This window comes from Dama dama, chromosome 22 (genome assembly GCF_033118175.1).
Source record: "Dama dama isolate Ldn47 chromosome 22, ASM3311817v1, whole genome shotgun sequence".
In the NCBI taxonomy this organism is placed as follows: domain Eukaryota; kingdom Metazoa; phylum Chordata; class Mammalia; order Artiodactyla; family Cervidae; genus Dama; species Dama dama.
The window spans coordinates 4,423,615-4,444,462 of record NC_083702.1 but is presented as its reverse complement, the minus strand read 5'-3'; the positions used below and the strand labels follow the sequence as shown (position 1 = coordinate 4,444,462).

Here is a 20,848-nt window from a genome sequence, read left to right as displayed (position 1 = left end):
ACGACCCTCTGGTCTCGCCACACACGACCCCACCCCTTGCTTTGTTGGTTGAGTTTCCTTTCCTGCCCCCAGAGATCGTTTCAGGGAAAGCTCCTTGGTGGGAGCCGATCTCAGGAGCGTGGATGTGGGATCCCTTCCCTCCTGGCCTAGGCAGAGCCAGCACCCAGCCAGGCTGCCTGGGAGACTCGGCCTCTTGACCTTGGCCCTGCTTCTCCCGCCATCTGGGGCAAGGGTCCCAGGCCCTGTCGTGTACTTGTTCTGGCCTAAAGCTAGAGCAGGAGATGCTCTTGTTCTTCGCAGCATCGGGGATGTTCAGCCTCTGGCCTCGCCCCCTCCCCACCCTCTCTGTTTTCCCAGCAGGCCTTCTTGCCAGTAGGGAAAAGCCACCTCAGGGCTGGGTTTGCCAGCACTCAGCCTTCCAAGAGCCGGGGGCTTATACAACAGGCAGTGTTGGTGCTCCTGAGCCGGGAAGAGCGATCATGTCCTTTTTCTGAGGCTGAGCTGCTCCTGTCTGTCTGTCCATGCTCCCTCATTCCCTCCCAGGCCCTTGTCTGTGTCTGGGTTCGAGGATTCTGGAAGATGGGCTGGTTGCTATTGACCTCAGACTCAGGTGCAGTCACAAAGGCAAACGGGGAGGAGGAGGCTGCCCTGCACGGGGTCTTCACGCCTCCGACGCTGGGGGTGGGCAGGCTGGCATCGCATGCTGAGACTGTGGCTGTGGTCGGCTCCCCTCCCCGGTCCTCACACGTGGGTGCTGTGGAGTCCTTCACCGCGCCGCAGCTGGGGATGGTTTTACTTGTTTGGGGACTGTTCACCTTGAGCCTACTGTGTGCGGGCACCTGGGCAGACAGTGGGCCTGCAAAGGGCCCCGGTGCCCTGCTCTGAGCCCAGGAGGAGCCCATGCAGAAACAGCCGTGGGCAGAGTGCAGGTGTGCCCTCATCAAGGAGGGCTTCCGGCTAGCGGCGGGGTTGGGAACAGAAGGCAGGGGTACTTAGAGTTGGTGAGAGGGAGGGAGTGGAGGGTGGGATGGGCGTGGACCTGCATTAAAGGACAACAGAGGAGTTCCAGCCAGGAAATGGGGTGCCCCAGCAAGGAACCACGCCTGCTGACTGAGGGGTTGATGCTCCAGGGCGTGGTCTGTACCCATCACTTGGGTTCATCACCCTGCTCCCTGGGGGATGATAAGGAGGGAGCATCATCATTGTCTGTATTAAGCGCAGGAAGTGGGCGCCATCCATCCATGGTCAAGGTGGGGGTGGGGGCGCTGAGGCTCTGAGCAGCCCCTCCAGGGAAGACTGTGGACCCATTGAGCAGGTGCTGCTTGCCAGCGCCACCCAGTGGCCGGAGCAGAGGCTGGGAGGTGGGTGGAGCTGGGAAAGGTGAGTCTTCTGCCCTGAGGGTCTGGTCTGTGACCCCCTCACAGTTCTCAAGCCTCACGGAGATGCTGTGGCATTCTGGAATGATCTGGCTTTGGTGTCAGCTTCACTTAGGTTTGCCTCCCAAGCTCGGTCCATTCCAGGTCCCCTGCCCTTGCCCTTTACCGTCAGCAGGTCCCGTGAACTTCTTGCTGTAAAGGGGTTGTGGTGTCGCCCTCTGGGTTCCTGTTGGATGATCTGCGATTGTGGGGATACGGCTCGCTCTGGGTTCAGCCTGGGGGGCTGCAGGTAGGTGCCCCCAGGCACGTTTTACTGCCAGTATTTATGGACGGAAGGAAGGCAGACGGTGGCCCTGGTGTCTGGTTCAGGACAAAACCTGGGAATCTGCCTGGAGGAGGAAGGAACCAGGCCTGGGACTCCCATCCTGCCCTCCCCGCCTGGCTCTCCTGTTCCTCGGTGCCGTGATCTGGGGTCTTGGTCACCTTGGGGCCCGTTTTCCTCTGTAACACGTGCTGACAATACCTACTTGTCAGCGCCTTGAGGATTAACTGTGACGCTCTGGGTGCCCAGCCCACAGCCAGCATCATGCCTGTGAAACAGAGTGGTGGTGAGGAGGATGGCCACCAGCCACCCTGTTCTCATCCTCAGAATCCAGACGTTCCTCAGAGCAACTGCAGCTGTGGCTCCGCGGCTGACTGTATGCCTGTGGGCTGACTGTGTGACCGTCCGGGTCTAGGGTCGCTCGGTCCTCAGACGGGAAGACGAGACTCGGCTTCTGAAGGGCTGTTGAGGAATCATGGGCCAGCTAGGAGCCCAGCACTGGGCGCAGAAAGTGGGGGCCGGGCCTGGAATCCTCGGTTGACAGGCCTTGGGGGGTGGGGGTCTTGTCTTGGTTGCCTTGTCATGTATCGGGGGGGCTGTGTCTCTGGGAGCACAGGAGCCCCGATAGCTTAGGGCCACTGCCACGTCGTGTAGATGTGGGCAGGACACAGGCCAGAGTGCCGGGTGAGGCGAAGCTGAGCCTCTCAGCCCTGCGGACTCCTCAGACTGGAGTTTTCTGTTTCACGGCCCTTCTCTTTTTTTGCAAAAACTCTCTTAAAGAATTTATCTGACCTTCAGAAAGCAATTTTTACAAGTTAAAAGCGCTGTATTAGAAAGGACCCAGGAACCGGCACTTCCATGGTTTAACATTCAGGGAGCTTTGACCAGCAGGATTTGAGTCTCTCTCTTTCTCTGTCGCTGGGCCTCAGCCTTCTCTCTCTCTCTCTCCACAAACAGCCTCCTTCTGGCCAGTTTCCCCGGTGGCCGAAGGGCGGTAACTGGAGCATGACCCAGCAGGCCGGGCCACAAACCGCAGGTCTGGGCCCCAAGGACTGACCAGGCTGTTAAGATCCTGACCACACAGTTCCCTCCTCCCCACAGCAGGGATATTCAAAGTGTCCCTGAGCCTGGGATGGGACCGAAAACATCCTCTTTACCCCCTCAGCGGGGCAGGCCCCGAGACCCAGGGTCTCAGACGCTGGGGCCAGAGGGAGGCTGGCAGCCTTAGCTGGCACAGCTCCCGGCCCCAGGGTGTGACTCCGGTGAGCGGAGTGGGTGGCAACCTGCCCTGGCTAGTTCCTGGGGCTTGTGTCCAGAACGACAGGAACTGCCGGCGGGGACGGCTGTGAGCTTCAGGTGGCCATACCTCCCGGGAGAATGCGCTGGCCTTGAGGACCTTTCTTCTCTGGTGTGTGGTGACTTCCAATAATTGCATTTTCGTGGAACTTGGGGTGTCCTGAGTAAAGTCGTTGAACTGAAAACTTGGGGCACGTTGTTCTCTCATGCGGGTCGAGATGGAAAACGAGGTGGGTGGTCCCCGGGTTCTGGGCCTCCTCTGCTCTGTGATAGATGCGGTGGCGACGGCCCCTCCTCCATCGATACACACCCGCTGACAAAGACTTCAGTGCCGCCCCCGGTCTGACAGGCAGTTTGCCAGAGGCAGTAGTTACGCTTTCTGGGATGTTTTTAGTAAGTATGGGGTAGAGCAGAGTGGGATCATTGAAGTTGCAACTGACCAGGAAAATCAGGGCCGAATTTACTTGTGCGCGTGTATTAATATAAAGCACGTAGTGAGTGTCAAGCTGATGCTGGGTACTGGAGACGAAGCCAAAGAGCCGTGGGAATGGAGTGGTCTGGAAGGAGCCGGGCCCAGAAATGCCCAGAGGGAGGAAGGGCTTGGGTGCTCTGTGGGGTTGGGGGTGTGGAGACCATCGGGGAGGAAGTAGTGTTCTGCTCTCTGGTGTATGATGGCTGTGGGGGCGATAGCAGAACTTCACACACACCTCACGTTCCCTGCCTTCCACACATGCCGTGTTAATCATCTGGCAAGTCAAAAGCCTGATCTTGGACGTGGGAGACGTGGGAAAATTTAACACACATGATGGAGACTCTAGCACCACCTGCTGGCCAGATCCACCAGGCCCTTCCTGAAGCAGCTGTGTGTGTGTTTGTGTGTGTGTACACATAGCCTTTGAAGTGAGGGCTTCCCAGAGCAGCTGGGGGTGTGTGTGTGTGTGTACACATAGCCTTTGAAGTGAGGGCTTCCCAGAGCAGCTGTGTGTGTGTGTGTGTGTGTGTGTGTGTGTGTGTACACATAGCCTTTGAAGTGAGGGCTTCCCAGAGCAGCTGGGAGTGTGTGTGTGTGTGTGTGTACACACAGCCTCTGAAGTGAGGGCTTCCCAGATGGCTCAGTGATAAAGAATCCAGCTGCCAGTGCAGGAAACATAAGAGATATGGGTTCGATCCCTGAGTCAGGAAGATCTCCTAGTGTAGGAAATGGCAACCCGCTTCCGTATTCTTGTCTGGGAAATCCCATGGACAGAGGAGCCTGGCGGGTTACAGTCCGTGGGGTCACAAAGAGTCGGGCCAACTTTGCCTCTGCCATTCAGTACAGACTGTGGAGTCATGGACAAGTGCTTTGGTCTTCCTGTTAGTAAAACAAGAATCGTGTGGGACAGCAAGGGGAGCTTGGGGAAAGAGAAACTCTGACTTACCCAGCACGAGGCCAGGCATGTTCCATGGTTTTTCCACAGTCACCTGGCGCACCCCAATTTGGCCTGGACCTGGGTGTCTGTGGGGGTGGGCTGCCCCTCAGCAGTACCCACACCTGCTTTCTTTCCCATTGCTCTCCTCTGCCTGTCAGCTGTCTCCCTCACAAAACCTTCGTCTTCAGTGTTCCTGATTGTCACATGCCTTTACTAGCATGGAGCTCATTCCTAGGGCTGCCATTTCTAAGAGCTCAAAATGGTAAACGGCCAAGTAAATGAAAGGATTCCAGTGAGTGAGTCCTGATAAAGAGCCTGGACATAGGATGTAAAAAGAGACAGTGCTTGTTAACAATAAATGCCAAGTGTTAAATAAGTTCTGGTCACCCAACACGAGGCTTGGAAACTGAAAAGCTGAAATGGAGGCATGATGGAAGACAAGGACAGTAGTAGATACTGCCAACTGGAGAATCCAAGCACAGTTAAGATGGCGAAACTTCCTGGGACACGCTCTGTCAAGTCCTGTGGGGCTCAGCACCTTGGCTCTGCTTCTAAGGCAGCTGCCTTCTCATTGTGATGGAGTTCAAGAGACAGAAGATAGGCCTGTTCTTATCGTCTCACAGAAGGTTAGAACCTGTCCCCATCCTGTCACAGGAAGTTAGAATCTGTCTTTATTCTGTCAAAGGAAGTTAAAACCTATCCTCATAATCCTGTCACAGGAATTTAGAAGCAATAAATATTCTCTCACAGGAAGTTAGGACCTGTCTCCATCATGTCACAGGAAGTTAGGATGTGTCTCTGTCCTGTCACAGGAAGTTAGGACCTGTCTCCATCACATCACAGGAAGTTAGGATGTGTCTCCCTCCTGTCACAGGAAGTTAGGACGTGTCTCCCTCCTGTCACAGGAAGTTAGGACCTGACTCCATCGTGTCACAGGAAGGTAGTACCTGTCTGCATCCTGCCACAGGAAGTTAGGACCTGTCTGCATCTTGTCACAGGAAGTTAGGACCTGTCTCCATCACGTCACAGGAAGTTAGGACGTGTCTCCCTCCTGTCACAGGAAGTTAGGACGTGTCTCCGTCCTGTCACAGGAAGTTAGGACGTGTCTCCGTCCTGTCACAGGAAGTTAGGACCTGACTCCATCGTGTCACAGGAAGGTAGGACCTGTCTGCATCCTGTCACAGGAAGGTAGGACCTGTCTCGTCCTGTCACAGGAAGTTAGGACCTGTCTGCATCCTGTCACAGGAAGTTAGGACCTGTCTGCATCCTGTCACAGGAAGTTAGGACCTGTCTCGTCCTGTCACAGGAAGTTAGGACCTGTCTGCATCCTGTCACAGGAAGTTAGGACCTGTCTGCATCCTGTCACAGGAAGTTAGGATGTGTCTCCATCCTGTCACAGGAAGTTAGGACCTGTCTGCGTCCTGTCACAGGAAGTTAGGACGTGTCTCCGTCCTGTCACAGGAAGTTAGGACCTGTCTGCATCCTGTCACAGGAAGGTAGGACCTGTCTCATCCTGTCACAGGAAGGTAGGACGTGTCTCCGTCCTGTCACAGGAAGTTAGGACCTGTCTGCGTCCTGTCACAGGAAGTTAGGACGTGTCTCCGTCCTGTCACAGGAAGTTAGGACCTGTCTGCATCCTGTCACAGGAAGGTAGGACCTGTCTGCATCCTGTCACAGGAAGTTAGGACCTGTCTCGTCCTGTCACAGGAAGTTAGGACCTGTCTGCGTCCTGTCACAGGAAGTTAGGACCTGTCTGCATCCTGTCACAGGAAGTTAGGACCTGTCTCGTCCTGTCACAGGAAGTTAGGACCTGTCTCCGTCCTGTCACAGGAAGTTAGGACCTGTCTGCATCCTGTCACAGGAAGTTAGGACCTGTCTGCATCCTGTCACAGGAAGGTAGGACCTGTCTCCATCATGTCACAGGAAGGTAGGACCTGTCTGCATCCTGTCACAGGAAGTTAGGATGTGTCTCCATCCTGTCACAGGAAGGTAGGACCTGTCACAGGAGGTTAGGACCTGTCTGCATCCTGTCACAGGAAGTTAAAACCGCTCCTCATATTGTCACAGGAAATTAGGACCTGTCTCCATCTCTGCCCCAAGCCTTGGCTGGTCCTGTAAATACAGGCAGGGAACTGGGCCTAGAGTACTAAGCTTTAGTGAGGAAAGACAGGAAAATACTTGACTGAGCACAAATCTAGCTTCCTTACACACTCTGTGACCTCAAGAAAGCCACTGATTCTTTCAGCCTCAGTTTCCTCATCTGAAAAATGGCCCTCAATGCCCCCTCACAGTGTGGGTGTGATCATTCTACCAAAGGCGTGCTGACGAATAGCCAAACGCTCTGTAAATGGTGGCAGCCATGTTTGCTGGCCTGGACAGCTGCCCAGTGTCGCCCTGATCACTGTCTGGGCGAGGAGCTGGGAGCCTGGACGACACTCAGAGGGCAGGGTGTGCCTGGTGAGGACAGCCTTGGGTGGGGCTCTGCCGGTGAGAAGGGGACACACCTTGCTCCAGGCACAACCCCGACCCCAGCCCCCCCAGCACCCCCCGAGGGTGTTGGAAGAGGCTAGTGCCTGAGTCGCGGCTGGAGGTCCCCGACACCTCCCACAGGTGAGTGAGGGGTGCTCTTCTCGTTGGCTGATTGGCCAGAGGGGCGGCGGGAGGCCCCGCCCAGCAGGCCCCCCGCTTACCCTGCCCCACGCTCTGTTGTTTCTCCGCTTGCTGAATGGGCCCTAACCCTCTCCTTGTCTCTCTGTCCACTTTTCTTGCAGCCGCTGTGAGCGCTTGCCTTGCCATGAGAATCAGGAGTGCCCCAAGCTGCCTCTGAGAATAACCTACTACCACCTCTCTTTCCCCACCAACATCCAAGTGCCCGCCGTGGTTTTCCGCATGGGCCCCTCCAGTGTCGTCCCCGGGGACAGCATGCAGCTGGCCATCACCGGCGGCAACGAGGAGGGCTTTTTCACCACCCGGAAGGTGAACCACCACAGCGGGGTGGTGGCCCTCACCAAGCCCGTCCCCGAGCCCAGGGACATGCTCCTGACCGTCAGGATGGACCTCTCCCGCCACGGCACCGTCAGCTCCTTTGTGGCCAAGCTTTACATCTTTGTATCCGCAGAGCTCTGAGCACGCGCTTTGGGCCGTGAGGGGCCCCTCTTGTTGCTTTCCCCACCCTCCCCTCTGGGATGCCAATAAAGGCTCAGCGGGCAATCCCACACAGCATGGCTGGCGTGCCTTGGTTTTATTTGGTGCGGTCGGGAGTGTCTGTGCTGCTTGTTCCTGGTGGGGAAGGGGGAGCCCAGCACTGCCTGGCGCCCCCCAAGGGTGGCTAAGGAGTGTTTTCAGTGAGGGGTCTTCGCCCAGGAGCCCCTGTGCGTGGGAGTCACAGTCCATACCACCAGGGAGCCCAGGCCAGGGCAGAGCGAGGCCGGGTGTTTCATCTGAGATGATTCTTTGTCCCCCACTTGTGCTGAGCCCCAAGGACGAGGTGAAGGAGGCCCCTAGGGATGGCTGAGCTCCCTCCTCTCTCACTTCACAGATGTGGAAACTGAGGCCTAGAGAAGGGGAGGGGCTTGGCCGAGGAGACTCGGCCTGTGTATGGTAGGAGGCAGTCTAGGAGCCAGGTCTTCTGGCCCCAGCCTTTCCTCACTGTATTGCCAAGAGCTGAGCCTTTAACCGAGACCATAAAAGCTCCATCTTGAGACTCAAACTTCCCATTCTGTCTTGACGAGAAGCCCGAACTTGTGGAAGAACACTGAACGCGATCATAGCGTTTTAGATGCAGCCCTTACCTAAGGGAGGTTGGTTCCCTCCACAGAGGACCCCAGCTATGTACCAGGAGGAGGCAAAGGGAGCCTGATGAATGTGTCACTCATGGGACCCCCTCAGTAAGCCCCGGGGCCTTCATGTGCGCTATTTCCCTTCCTGTGGGGCAGGTGTGTCGTCCCCAGAGAGACTCGGTGGGGTGAGTGATGTGCACAAGGTCACGCAGTTGGTCTTCAAACCCTGGTTTGCTGATGGCACAACTCTGACTGTTCCATTCCGTCACAACACCGCCAACATGAGCCTCGATCAGTCTGCCTGTCTGCGAAGATATCTTCCACCATGATCCCAGCCAAGCCCCAGTGTGCCTCTCAAGGCACGGCATCATTTATCCCTGGCGCCCACCTCCAGCCTGACCTCAAAAGTTCTCCCTCGCCTCGCTTCCCTTGAACCACACTGTTGAGTTCTCTGCTGCCACAGGCCCTTTGCACATGCTTTTTCACCCTTGGCCTGAATATTGGTTGAACCTCAGTCACTGTGTTCCTGTCGCCACTGGGCCTCCCTGGACACCCGTGGGTTATGTTTCTTCTGTCAGTCTTTCTCCTGCCTCTGCCTTTGTGATGCTCATAGTTTGCAGGTCCCACTTGCCTGTGTTTCACTTTTGTTTACCCCCCACCATCCAGAAGGCTCCGGGGAGCCAGGAACCAAGTTGGTCTCATTCAGTGCTGTGTCCCTAAGCTCCTGGCGAGCGCTCGCATCCGTAGGTGCTCTGTTCCTGTCTGTTGAGGGAGTGGATGACTTCCTGCCAACATTGCTTGGCACATCTAGCATTGCTGTGGCTGCAGATGCTGTTTTCAAGTAGGAACATGAAAGGGAGAAGAGAATGTCAAGAGGAATCAAGTAAAGGATACTGGAGGGGCCTAAAGTCCTTCCTACAAGGGCCTGAAAGAAGATGGGGAAGGGGCCCGCTTTGCTGTCTAGTGGAGAGGACAGGTATACAGTTAACACCGTGCGCCGTGCCCCATGACAGAAGCAGCAGGTAACCTGCCTCAGGAGCATACACTTGCTCCCAAACCCCTGCTGTCTCCCAGACCCCTCTCTGAGCATGTCTGGTCTGGATCAGCTTGCAGTCTCCCATCTTCCAAGCTGAAGCCAGAGGCCCTCTCTGAAGGACCAGTCTGGTTATGTCCCTCCCCTCTTTAGAACCTTCTATGACTAGCAGATGAAGCCCAACTCCCTTGGAATGGCACCTGAGACCCTGTCTGCTCCAGCCTCTGCCCTCCTTTTCAGCCACGTCTCCCACCTGTTCCCAACTCTGGCTCACCCCCTGCTAGTGACCAGTGTTCTAGTTACGCAGAACACTTGCCCTTCTCTACACTCGCTTTCTTCAGGCCATAGATGTGCCATGCCTTCCTCCTGCAAATGGCCATTCTCCCTGAAGATGTAGCTTAAAAGTCACCTTGTTGGTGAAGGCTATCCTTAATCTGAGCTTTCCAGAGCCAGGTGTATTCCATCAGAGCAGTTACCCTGTCATCTTGTTCTTTTTTTTTTTTTTTTTAAATACTTTTTAAATGGTGCTATCAATTCCTTTATTTTATTTTTGGCCACATCATGCACCATGTAGGATCTTAGTGCCCCAACCAGGGATCGAGCCCACGCCCCCCATAGTGGAAGCACAGAAAGTGCGAGTCTTAACCACTGGACCACCAGGGAAGTCCTTGTTTTTGTTACTTTTTACCATCACATTTTTAAAGGCAGAGATTGTGTCTGTATTCTCTATACTTTTCAGAATGTCTGGCCTGTAGAAGGAGCTCAGTAAACATCTGAATAAACATGGATGGATGGATGGATGGATGGAGGGTGGATAGTCTTTTCAAGGCTTAGTTCAAATACCACCTCTTCTGTGAAATCAACAAGACACAGCAGGGATTCGTCATTGTATTCAGTTATTCTTTCATCTGGGGCTTTCATCTGGGGGCTTCCCTCATAGCTCAGTTGGTAAAGAATCTGCCTGCAATGCAGGAGGCCCCAGTTCAATTCCTGGGTCAGGAAGATCCACTGGAGGAGGGATAGGCTACCCACTCCAGTATTCCTGAGCTTCCCTGGAGGCTCAGCTGGTAAAGAATCCACCTGCAATGCCGGAGACCTGGGTTCGATCCCTGGGTTGGGAGGATCCCTTGAGGAAGGGAAAGGCTACCACTCCAGTGTTCTGGCCTAGAGAATTCCATGGACTACAGTCCATGGGATCACAAAGAGTCGGACACAACTGAGCAACTTTCACTATTCTTTCATCGTGGTCCTGCTTATTGAGGCTGGGGGAGCTCTTTTCCCCTAGGAGTATTAAGATGTGGGGGGATTCTTGGGGGCTTTAGAAGCCTTTCGGTGACCTTATAAGGCTTACCAGAATCCCCTCTACATTTCCACTGACTGTTTAGCTTTGCTTGCACTTTCCCTTGTTTGTGGGACTTCCTACCTCTTCAGGTGGCCTGTTCCATTCGAGAACACCTCTGATGTGTCTGTGTGTGTACCTGAGTGCACACATGGGGATGGCGGTATCTGAATTACCTGACCGCTCACCTCTCTGCAGTCCCTGGAGGACATGTAGCAGTATTCCTGTATCATCCTGCTGAGATCACACAGGGCAGAAAAAACAAGCCAACGCACCCACCCAACCAAACGAAACACAAGAGTTCGAATGTCCTTGTTGCCATTGACTGGTTCTGTGATCTCGGATGAGTCATTTGCCTTTCAGAGCTTTGAGGCCCACTTCCTGAACTATTTTGGAAATGACATGAAGTTACTTACACACAAGGCAGCATCTGGCTGTGGTAGGCAGTTAATGAGTGTTGGTGTCTCCATTCGTTGGAAGGTACTCAAGTGTTCGTTTGGATCTTGATTTAAATGGAGAATGAAAGTTCAGAGGGTTTGTAGAGCTGCCATCACTTCCAACTCTTGGACCTCTGTGTGCAGTTTTGTGTGTTTTTTTTTTTTTTTTGCTGCACCACGTGGCTTGTGGGATCTCAGTTCCACACGGACTTAGTCCCACCAGAGACTAAACCTGAGCCCTTGGCAGTAAAGGCAGAGCATTCTAACCACTGGGCATCCAGGGAAGTCCCATGTGTGTGCACTTCTGATCGTCACTATGCTAAACCAAGCTCCCAAAGGTGGTGTTGTTCAGTCGCTAAGTCATGTCTGACTCTTGCAACACTATGGACTGTAGCCTGTCAGGCTCCTCTCTCCACAGGATTTCCCAGGCAAGAATATTAGAGTGGGTTGCCATTTCCTTCTCCAGGGGATCTTCCCAACTCAGGGATCAAACCCAGGTCTCCTGCACTGCAGGCAGATTCTTTACCAACTGAGACACCAGGAAGCCCAAAGGTGAAGGATGATAATTATGATTATCATATAATGATAAAATAGTTAACAACTATCACAGCTAACACCTAGGCAGTGCCTCTGTGGGCCAGGCAATTAACTAACCCTCATGGAGCCTTTGAGGAAAGTGCTGTTATGATCCTCATTTCACAATGAAGACATGGAGGGAGAGAGAGGTTAAGTAACCCGCCCAAAGTCCCCCTGCTGATAGAAGGTGGGGCGGGATTCCGACCCAGGCAGCCTGGCTCTGGAGCCTGTTCTCAGACACCCAGCCCCATGAGGCAAAAGGGGGCAGGATTGCCGGGATCACTCAGTGCTCATCAGCTTGTTACTCTAGCTTCCTCTCAAAGGAAGAGCTTCCTTTCATACCAGCCCAGTTCTAAAATTCTCAAGTGAAAAACAAGAGTGTTTTATTAGCTGAGGAAGGAGACAGTGGGGCGAAGAGGGAAGAGCTGTGAAGAGTCAAGGAAGTGACGTGTGCAGACTGTCCAGCACAGTCATCTGGGATAACGTTGCAGCATAATTTTGGAAGTTTTCCGGATCCTAAGCAAAACCACGATGACCAGATAAGAAAGTTTCTCATCCATGGGAAACGTTTCCAACTAAACAAAGGCAACCCCCACATATAGTTCAAATGAAATCCACCCACATGGTATTGGCATCCGTGCGGGAGGAAGCAGTGAAAGAACCTCAGGCAGCCAGCAGTGTCCTGTAGAAAGCGCAGTGGCTGAGGCTGGGAGCCACTTTGCTCACTGCAGTGGCCAGTGTGTGCAAGGACTGAAGAAGGGGTGGAGCAGGCCGTGCTGGGCTTAGTCACTCAGTCGTGTCCGACTCTTTGTGACCCCATGGACCGTAGCCCGCCAGGCTCCTCTGTCCATGGGATTCTCCAGGCATGAATACTGGAGTGGGTTGCCATGCCCTCCTCCAGGGGATCTTCCCAACCCAGGAATAGAACCCAAGTCTCCCACATAGCAGGCAGATTCTTTACCAGCTGAGCCATCAGGGAAGCCCAAGAATACTGGAGTGGGTAGTCTTTCCCTTTTCCGGGGAATCTTCCCAACCTAAGAATCGAACCGGGATCTCCTGTATTGCAGGCAGATACTTTACCAGCTGAGCTACCAGGAATTTTTTTTTTTTTTTTAACATTTCTTTAGGCTCCATCAGGTCTTAGTTGTGACGAGCAGGATATTTGTTGTGTTATGTAGGGTCTTTTGCTGCAGTGTGCAGTGTTAGTTGCCCCTCAGCGTGTGGGATCTTAGTTTCCCAGACCAGGGATAGAACCTGAGTCCCTTGCATTGTAAGATAGGTTTTTTTGTTTTTTAATTTATTTATTTTTAATTGGAGTATAATTGCTTTACAATATTGTGTTGGCTTCTGCCATACATCAACATGAATCAGCCATAGGTATACATGTTTCCCCTCTATGAGGCTCCCTCCCACCCCATCCCATCCCTGTTGTCACAGAGCACCGCATTTGAGCTCTCTGCATCCTACAGTGAATTCCCACTGGCTATCTATTTTACATATGATAATGTTTATATTCCAGTGCTACTCTCTCAATTACCCCACCCTCTCCTTACCCCACTGTGTCCGTGAGTCTGTTCTCTGTGTATCCATTGCTGCCCTGCAGATAGGTTCTTCAGTACATCTTTCTAGATTCCATATGTATGTGTTAATATGCAATATTTGTTATTCTCTTTCTGACTGACTTCACTCTGTATAATAGGCTCTAGGTTTATTCACCTCACTAGAACTGACTCAAATGCATTCCTTTTTATGGCTGAGTAATATTCCATTGTATATACATACCACACTTCTTTATCCTTTCATCTGTTGATGAACATCTCAGTTGCTTCCATGTCCTAGTTATTGTAAATAGTGTTGCAATGAACAATGGGATGCATATGTCTTTTTCAATTATGATTTTCTCAGGGTATATGCCCAGTAGTGGGATTGTTGGATCATATGGTAGTTTTATTCCTAGTTTTTGCAAGGCAGATTCTTAACCACTGGACCACCAGGGAAGCCCCATTAAACTTTTAAAACTGGGCCATCAAGGCTTCCTTGAAAGTCAGGATCTCATACTATGAAGAAACTGCTGGAAATGAAATAGAAAATTGAGTAGGAAAGAGGTTATTGTGGAAAATGAAGTTCCAGGTAAATGTAGAGGCCTGTCAAAGAGCAGGCTGCCAAAAACAACAGATGAAGGGGCCCTGTGAAATCAGGAAAAGTGTGGACCATCCCTTATGTGACACTGATTTCACATAAAAATGGTTAGCCAAGAAGTGTCCAGGTTAAATCTCATATAAAGTTATTGTAGGAAAAAAAGAGAATAAAGAACAGAATGACATCCCTCTGGAGAATGAAAGTATTCCAGGAAGATATGCTTACAGAGGAGATCAAAGCTGTAACCTAAATCAAACAAACTAAAAGGATTGAAAATATAACCAAAAATGAAGGAAAAATGTAAGCCAGAATTAGGAAAAACTGAGAAATGAAGTGATGAGACTCAAGAAATTATTTTAAATTAAAGCAAAAAGCAGTTTCAGAAATAAATACTTAAGGAAAAGCTGGGAAAAAAGTTCTCATAAGTTGAAAAATAAATAACAAAAGAGATGAAAAGACTTGAAGAGAAAGTGACAGATGTTGAAGACAAAGAAGATCCAACTTACAGGTAATAGAAATCTCTGAAGAATTAATGCAAAACAAAGGAGGGCGGCAATAATTACTAAAATTGATAATTCAAGAGACTTTACAGATATTTTAGGAAAAAGATTTAAAATTCCATATTGAATGAACACCCAATATATTTGAACATATTGACTCAGAGCAGCCAACACCAAGATATAAAGAGAAAACAAAAATACCTTTGGGTAAAAACAGCAAGAGACTTATAAGGGAAAAAACTGTATTATCATCAAATTTATCCACAACAACACTTATGCCAGAAGAAAATTAATACTTAGGATACTCAAGAAAATGTAAGTCAAGGATTTTATGCCCAACAAAACAGACTTTTATGTACAAAAGTGAAAGTCGTTCAGTCATGTACAACTCTTTGTGAACCCATGGACTGTAACCAGGCTCCTCCATCCATGGGATTTTCCAGACAAGAATACTGGAGTGGGTTGCCATTTCCTTCTCCAGGGGATCTTCCTGACCCAGGAATTGAACCCAGGCCTCTCAAGTTGCAAGCAGACTCTTTACCATCTGAGCTACCAGGGAAGTCTTTGTGTCTTTATGTACAAAGGGCACAAACTATTAGCACTAATGCAAAATTGTCAGCCTGAAAGCATTAAACATAATTACTCATAGAACTACAGTTAAATGAGTGTTATAAAAAAAAAGTATAGTATGAATCACTGTAGGCTCAGACTATGTAGATCTAGCACATCTATTAAAATTGTAGGTAGAATAAGGAGAATTTAACCCCCAAATTATTACTTTAAGTAATTATGTAATTATGTTAGTGGTAGTAATTTTAGTTTTGTTATTTTGAGACTACTGGGTCAAAATATGGAATAAACTGAAATAAATAATTATGGGATATTCTACCATATCCTGTGTTCTTAAGAGCCAGAATTTTGATATGGAAAAAAGGAGATTCCTTTGGTATATAGGAGAGGTTAAGTAAAAACCTATGTGCTTCTTGTTTTGACTGTAAATATCAGTATGAACTCATACTGTATATGATCTTTAAAATTTTCCACTGAAGAGGCCTAGAAACAGTGACCAACTCAGTAGCACTGAGCATTCTTGGCATCCAGATTATGGTCTTGAAATATCATTTTCCACTAAAAAACAAAAAACAAACCCAACACTTCTTGGAAATAGCTGGGACAGCAGAAGTGTAAGATGAGGCTGGAACACCTTGTTAAGCCAGATAGCAAGAGAGCCATCAGAGATTCCTGGGGCTGAGTCCAAAGGACTCAGGAGAGGACTTCCCTGGTAGTCCAGTGGTTAAGAATCTGCCTGCCAACGCAGGCAGCACAGGTTCGATCCCTGGTCCGGGAAGATTCCACATGCCTCGGGGCAACTGAGCCCATGTACAACTACTGAACCCATACTCCACATCAAAAGAAATGACCGCAACTATAGAGTAGCCCCTACTTGCCAAAACTGGAGAAAGCCTGTGCTCAGCAATGGAGACACAGGCAGCCAGAAAAAAATAAATAAAGATAGAATAAGGACTTCCACGGTGGTCCAGTGGTTAAGACTCTGTGCTCCAAATGCAGGGGCATGTGTTCAATCCCTGGCCAGGGAACTAAGATCTCTCATGCCACAGGGCACGGCAAAAATAAATAAATAAATAAAGATACAGCACAATTTTTTAAATGGGCAAATTCAAGTGATTTTCTCAAGATGCACATGTGTGTTACAGACATAAAGGAACCCAGGTAGGCGATTGCTGGCAGAGACAGGACAGGGGTTACTTTGGGGGTGCACGAGAGGGTTAAGACAGATCTGGGCCCACAAAGCGGCCTTGAGTGCCAGGTTGAAGTTCTCTTTCTTGACCTGGGTGCTGATTGTAAAGCAGTTTGCCTTATAATACTCTTTAAGCTGTAACTTTGCTTCGTGTAACTCTCACATGGTGTTTTATTTTATGATTAAGAGGTTTTTAAAAGTATGCCTGCACCTGTAGCAAATCAGGCCACTCCTCCCCGTCCATCACGTACGTGACACTGGAGATTTGACTGCTTTGTGTGGGGTACAGAGCTGCATGCTTTACCTGTGACCGCCCCCCCCGACCCAGGGTCCCAGGAAGGCCGGACCTTGTCTCCCTTGCTTGCTTTTGGTGTCCCTGGTGTGTGGCACCCAGCAGACAGTCCCAACACACTTGTTGAGCAAGTGAATGAATGAATGTGATTTGCAGTTGTGGAAACTGAAGCTCAGTTCGTGCAGCTGGTAAATAGCAAAACTTCGCTTATCTTGGCTGGAGCAGTTGGAAACTGTGGTGTGTCTCGGGGGTTCGACTCCCGGTCCAGTTTGTAGAAGGACCTGGAAGCATCCCCTCGGAGCAGCTGGGCTGGGAGGCCGGTGTGGGTCTCCCATGGCGGAGCCAGCCTGGGGCGGGTGCTGCTGCCCAGCCAGCTGCTTCTCTCCCGGGCCCGGGGCCCTGTCTCTGTGGGTGTCCTGGTTCCACACGTCCCACCCCCTCTCGTGCTGTGGCTCTCCTCAGGCTCCGCCAGGAGAAGACAGACACCGTCCGCTGCATCAAGTCCTGCCGCCCCAACGACGTCGCCTGCGTGCTGGACCCGGTGCATACCGTCTCCCACACCGTCGTCTCGCTGCCCACCTTCCGCGAGTTCACCCGCCCCGAAGGTGAGTGGCCGCTCCCAAGTCTGGAGCCGGCGCGGGGGTCCTGGCGGAGGCCGGCGTCTGGGGGACCATCCCTGCCAGGGCAGCCTCCTTGCTGAGGCTGCAGGAGCAGCTCCTTGGCGAGATGTGGGTTTGGGGCTTGGAATGCTGACCCCGCCCCTCCTTCTGCATCTCCTCCGTATCCTCAGACCACAAGGCAACCCGGGTTCTGCCTGTTCCCTGCCCTCAGTTCAGTGAAGGGGGTGTGGATCTCATTTGGGGGATAACAGTCGTTCAGCAAATAGCTATTAAGTGTTGATTCTTTGCCAAGTGTGGGGTTATCAGGGAGGGCTTCCAGGAGGCAGTGACCCTACTCTGGGCCCTGAGGGGCCAGTAGGAGGTTAAAGTAGGGAAGTGGGGAGTGGAAGAGAGGGCCAAATCAGAATACCTCCGGAAAATCTGGAGGTGAGTGGGGAGTGTAGGTCTTTGAGGAAGGAAGCCAAGTTTTTCTGGCTGGAGTGGTGGAGGCTTGGCAAGAGATGGGCTGCAGAGGTAGACGGGAGCCTGCACTTGGAGTTGGGGCTTCAACTCCAAGGTTTTGGGAGCCAGTAGAGGGTCGTGACTGATGCTTTTTGCACACAGAAGCTGTGTCCTGGAGACCGAGGGGCAGGTGGGTTGGTGTGGCTAGGCCGACTCCAGGGAACCCCGCAGTAAAGGGGTCAGAGTACCCGCCCCAGGCAGCTCCACCTGCAGTGTCAACCTGCGGTCAGAGCCCCTTTCCACACGCGGGGCCAGGGCAGCGGGCTCCCCGTGCCTGGCAGAAGGCTGCGGGCGGGGAGCTGCTCTGCGTGCCTTCCTTTGGGGTGTGCGGCCCACATGCCAGGGCCGGCGTGGTCTCCAGACACCCCTTTCCTCTGTGGAGTCTTCACCCTTCCCCTGCGGCCTTCGGAAGAGCTCCCCATGAGAATTCATTCGGCCAACTGAGCCTCCTGGGTGTCAGGCTCTGGGACGCCGTGGTGAACAAGAGTGCTCCATCCGTCTCAGGGAGGTTGGACAGGTTGCCTTGTGTCTGTACATGGCCACGGGGTCCAGGGAGTGACTCGGTGCGCATACCGGAACACTGAGCCTGGCCGTGGGGGTGGGAGGGCAGGAGAGGCGCCCAGGGACGGGCTTACCTGCAGCAGAGGTGGCCCTGCCCGCCCTGCCCCCCCGGCCCCCACCTCCTCGTCCCTCTAGAAAAGGGAGGCACAGGACCTTGGCAGGGTGGCGCGGACTTGGCTCTGTGGTTTGCCTCGTGCACCGTGACCGGCTCCCCCAGACCATGCAGATCCTTCCCAAATCCCTCTCCCCCATGCTGCAGGCTCCCGGCCGGTGCTGACCCACAGTTTGGTGTGACGGGAAGCTGGGTGTGGTTAGAGGTACCTGTCAGCATCTTGGGCCAGGAAACCTAGACCTTGACTGTTCCCGTGGCGAGGACCCTTGGTGGGCAGTGGTCGGCCGCCTGCTGCACTTTACGGTGGAGAGACTGAGGCTCAGAGAGGACTCCCCCCGCCACCCCAGATTGCGCAGAGCTGGTGTAAATCGGGCCCTTGTGCTCCCAGGCCTGATTTACCATCAGGTGGCCTGGGAGGTGGACGCAGCCACACACCCGCTTGGGACCCAGCCCGAGGAGGGGCTTGTTCGACCCCCATCCCGGTGGGGCAGGGACCATCTTGACCTCTCTCCCACATCCGTCATCCGCCCCCCTTCCCCATCTTCCCAGCTTCGGGGAGACTCCTGAGCAGTCACCAGTTACTTCCTAGTGCTGGCCCTACCAGCTAATGCGTTCCATGACCTCAGGGAGGATCCGAAGTCTCGCCAGGCCTCAGCTTCCCCGTTGGTGCAAAGTGGGGACAGGCTGTGACCTGGGGTCCCTTGGGACCCCTGCACCTTCTCCATGCACGGGGTCCTTGTGTTGGGTCCTCATGGGCTTGGGTCAGGCCTCTCCGGGGTTGCGGGGCCTAGCGCTGCACCCTCTTCATGCCTCACTTCTCTCTGGCAGAGATCATCTTCCTCCGGGCCATCACGCCTGCCTATCCTGCCAACCACGCGGACATCATCTTCGACATAACGGACGGGAACCTCCGTGACTCTTTCGACATCATCAAGCGCTACATGGACGGCATGACTGTGGGTGAGTGCCCGGAGACAGCAGGTGCACCCAGACGCCCCCTGGTCCTCCAGCCTGTGGCCCAGCCGCGGCCTGTCGCGGACCTGCCCGGCTCCCACCCGGGTCCCTGGGTCCTTCAGGGCCCAGCTGGAAACGCCCGCCTGTCAATCACGGTGCGAGGAGCGTCCGGGGGGTGGAGCCACCTGCTCTCCGTCTTCCCAGCTGCTGCTGTGGTTTGTTGTTTAGCTGCTAAGTCGTGTGCGACTCCTTTGCAACCCCGTGGACTGTAGCCCGCCCGGCTCCTCTGTCCGTGGGATTGTCCAGGCAAGGACACTGGACTGGGTTGCCATTTCCTTCTCCAGGGGATCTTCTCGACCCAGGGATCGACCCCTCGGTCCTGCATCGCAGGCGGGTTCTTTACCACAGAGCCTCCTGGGAAGCCCCTTGGTCTCCTAGGTCCTGGATATTGTTGGGCCTGAGCGGAGTGTTACGGAACGTGGTCTGTAGGTGGCACTGTTGGCTCTCAGAACCTCGTCCCCGAGGCCCCCCAGCCCCGACCGACCGTTGTGCAGCTGCAGCTGGAGACGGGATCGTTAACTCCTCTGTTGCCAAAGAGCCATTTATAGCGACTTTACAAGCTCTTAAATGGGTTTGCATGTTGTAAACATGACTGAGTCATCTGGGGGCCCCCCTCCCCCGGCCTCCTCCTCCGCCAGTTGGCAGCAAGAATAATTAGTTAATTACAATTAATAGTATAGGAGTCCTCACTGGGATTCCGAGGGGAGGGCATGCAGCCATAGAACTTGCTGCTTGCCCCTGAGTCACTGCCCGCCCTGGGCCTCAGTTTCCCCCACTGTTAGGTGGAGCGACGTGTTACGGGACCTTCGGGCGCCTGGAGATGGGGGCAGGCAGCAGGAGGCAGGGTCGAGGGTTTGTGTACACCCCCCCCCCCGCCCGCCCTCCCGGCGTGGGGGTTGGTGAGCGGCTCGCGGGCACCTGCACACAGAAGCCCACCTGGGGGTGCCCTTGTGCTTGAGGCTGGGCCACCCTGGGGGCACTTCTCAGCTCTTGGACCACAGGAGATGGAGTCAGAACCTTCTGACGCACTCGTTCATTCTTTGCGTTTCTGGGCTTTTCCCTCGCTGCACTAGCCCTGGGCCTGACGTTGTGGAAAGAGAGATGGCTCCAACCGCACAGCCCCTGCCCCTGAGGGCTTTGCATTCCACCGGGTGGCGGCAGGGAGGCAGAAACAGGTCATGGGAACGTAGTGGTGGAGAGACAGTGACAAGCAGCTGCGAGGCCTCGCTGGGGACTCCGGACAGTGCTGTGTCTTCGGTTCCCAGCTAAACCCTCCTGGAGTGACTGAGCCAGGGGCTGGGCCGCAGCTGGGCCCAGAGCCAGTGCTCACAGCACGTTTTTCTAGCCGCATTGATACTCCAAACAGAACCAACCTGGGACCTTGTGTTTCTTGGGTTCCCATCCACTGGGACAGAAAATCCTGGCACCTCGGAGCCTGGAGGCTCCCTGGAGGCCACTCCTTCCAACTCCTTTTGGAGGGGGACTCCCGAGCAGCGAGGGGGCCTGGCCGGTCTTCCCAGGGTGACTTGGGCCGGGGAGGGGGTTGGCGAGGAGGGGACAGACCTCGGTGTGAGAGGCAACCACAGGTGCCACCTGCGGAGGCAGAGCATCCTCTCCTCGCCGCCTTTGGCCCCGCGGGCCCTGCTTCGGGTTTGGTGCCGGGGGAGGGCCCAGGCTGGCCCAGGCTGGGCCTGGTGTCTTCAGGGTCTCAGTCCATTTGCCGGACGTCTCGTCTGGCTGGGCCCCTGGAGCCTGCCAGTGAGCTCTCTCACTTGGAGGGCGA

At 53.4% G+C, this 20,848-nt stretch overlaps 1 protein-coding gene across 2 annotated transcripts in view; it reads left to right on the top strand.

Annotated features, from left to right (window-relative positions):
- FBLN1 (fibulin 1) overlaps positions 1-20,848 on the top strand; it is an 82,236-nt gene that overhangs the window by 44,491 nt on the left and 16,897 nt on the right. Inside the window, exons 15-16 of one of the 2 annotated variants that reach the window (XM_061124341.1) lie at positions 16,720-16,862; positions 18,880-19,011. In XM_061124341.1, coding sequence (XP_060980324.1) covers positions 16,720-16,862; positions 18,880-19,011 — 275 coding nt within the window. Of the gene's footprint in view, positions 1-7,174; positions 7,626-16,719; positions 16,863-18,879; positions 19,012-20,848 lie in introns of those variants that run through there. The other variant, XM_061124342.1, reaches the window with a different exon arrangement.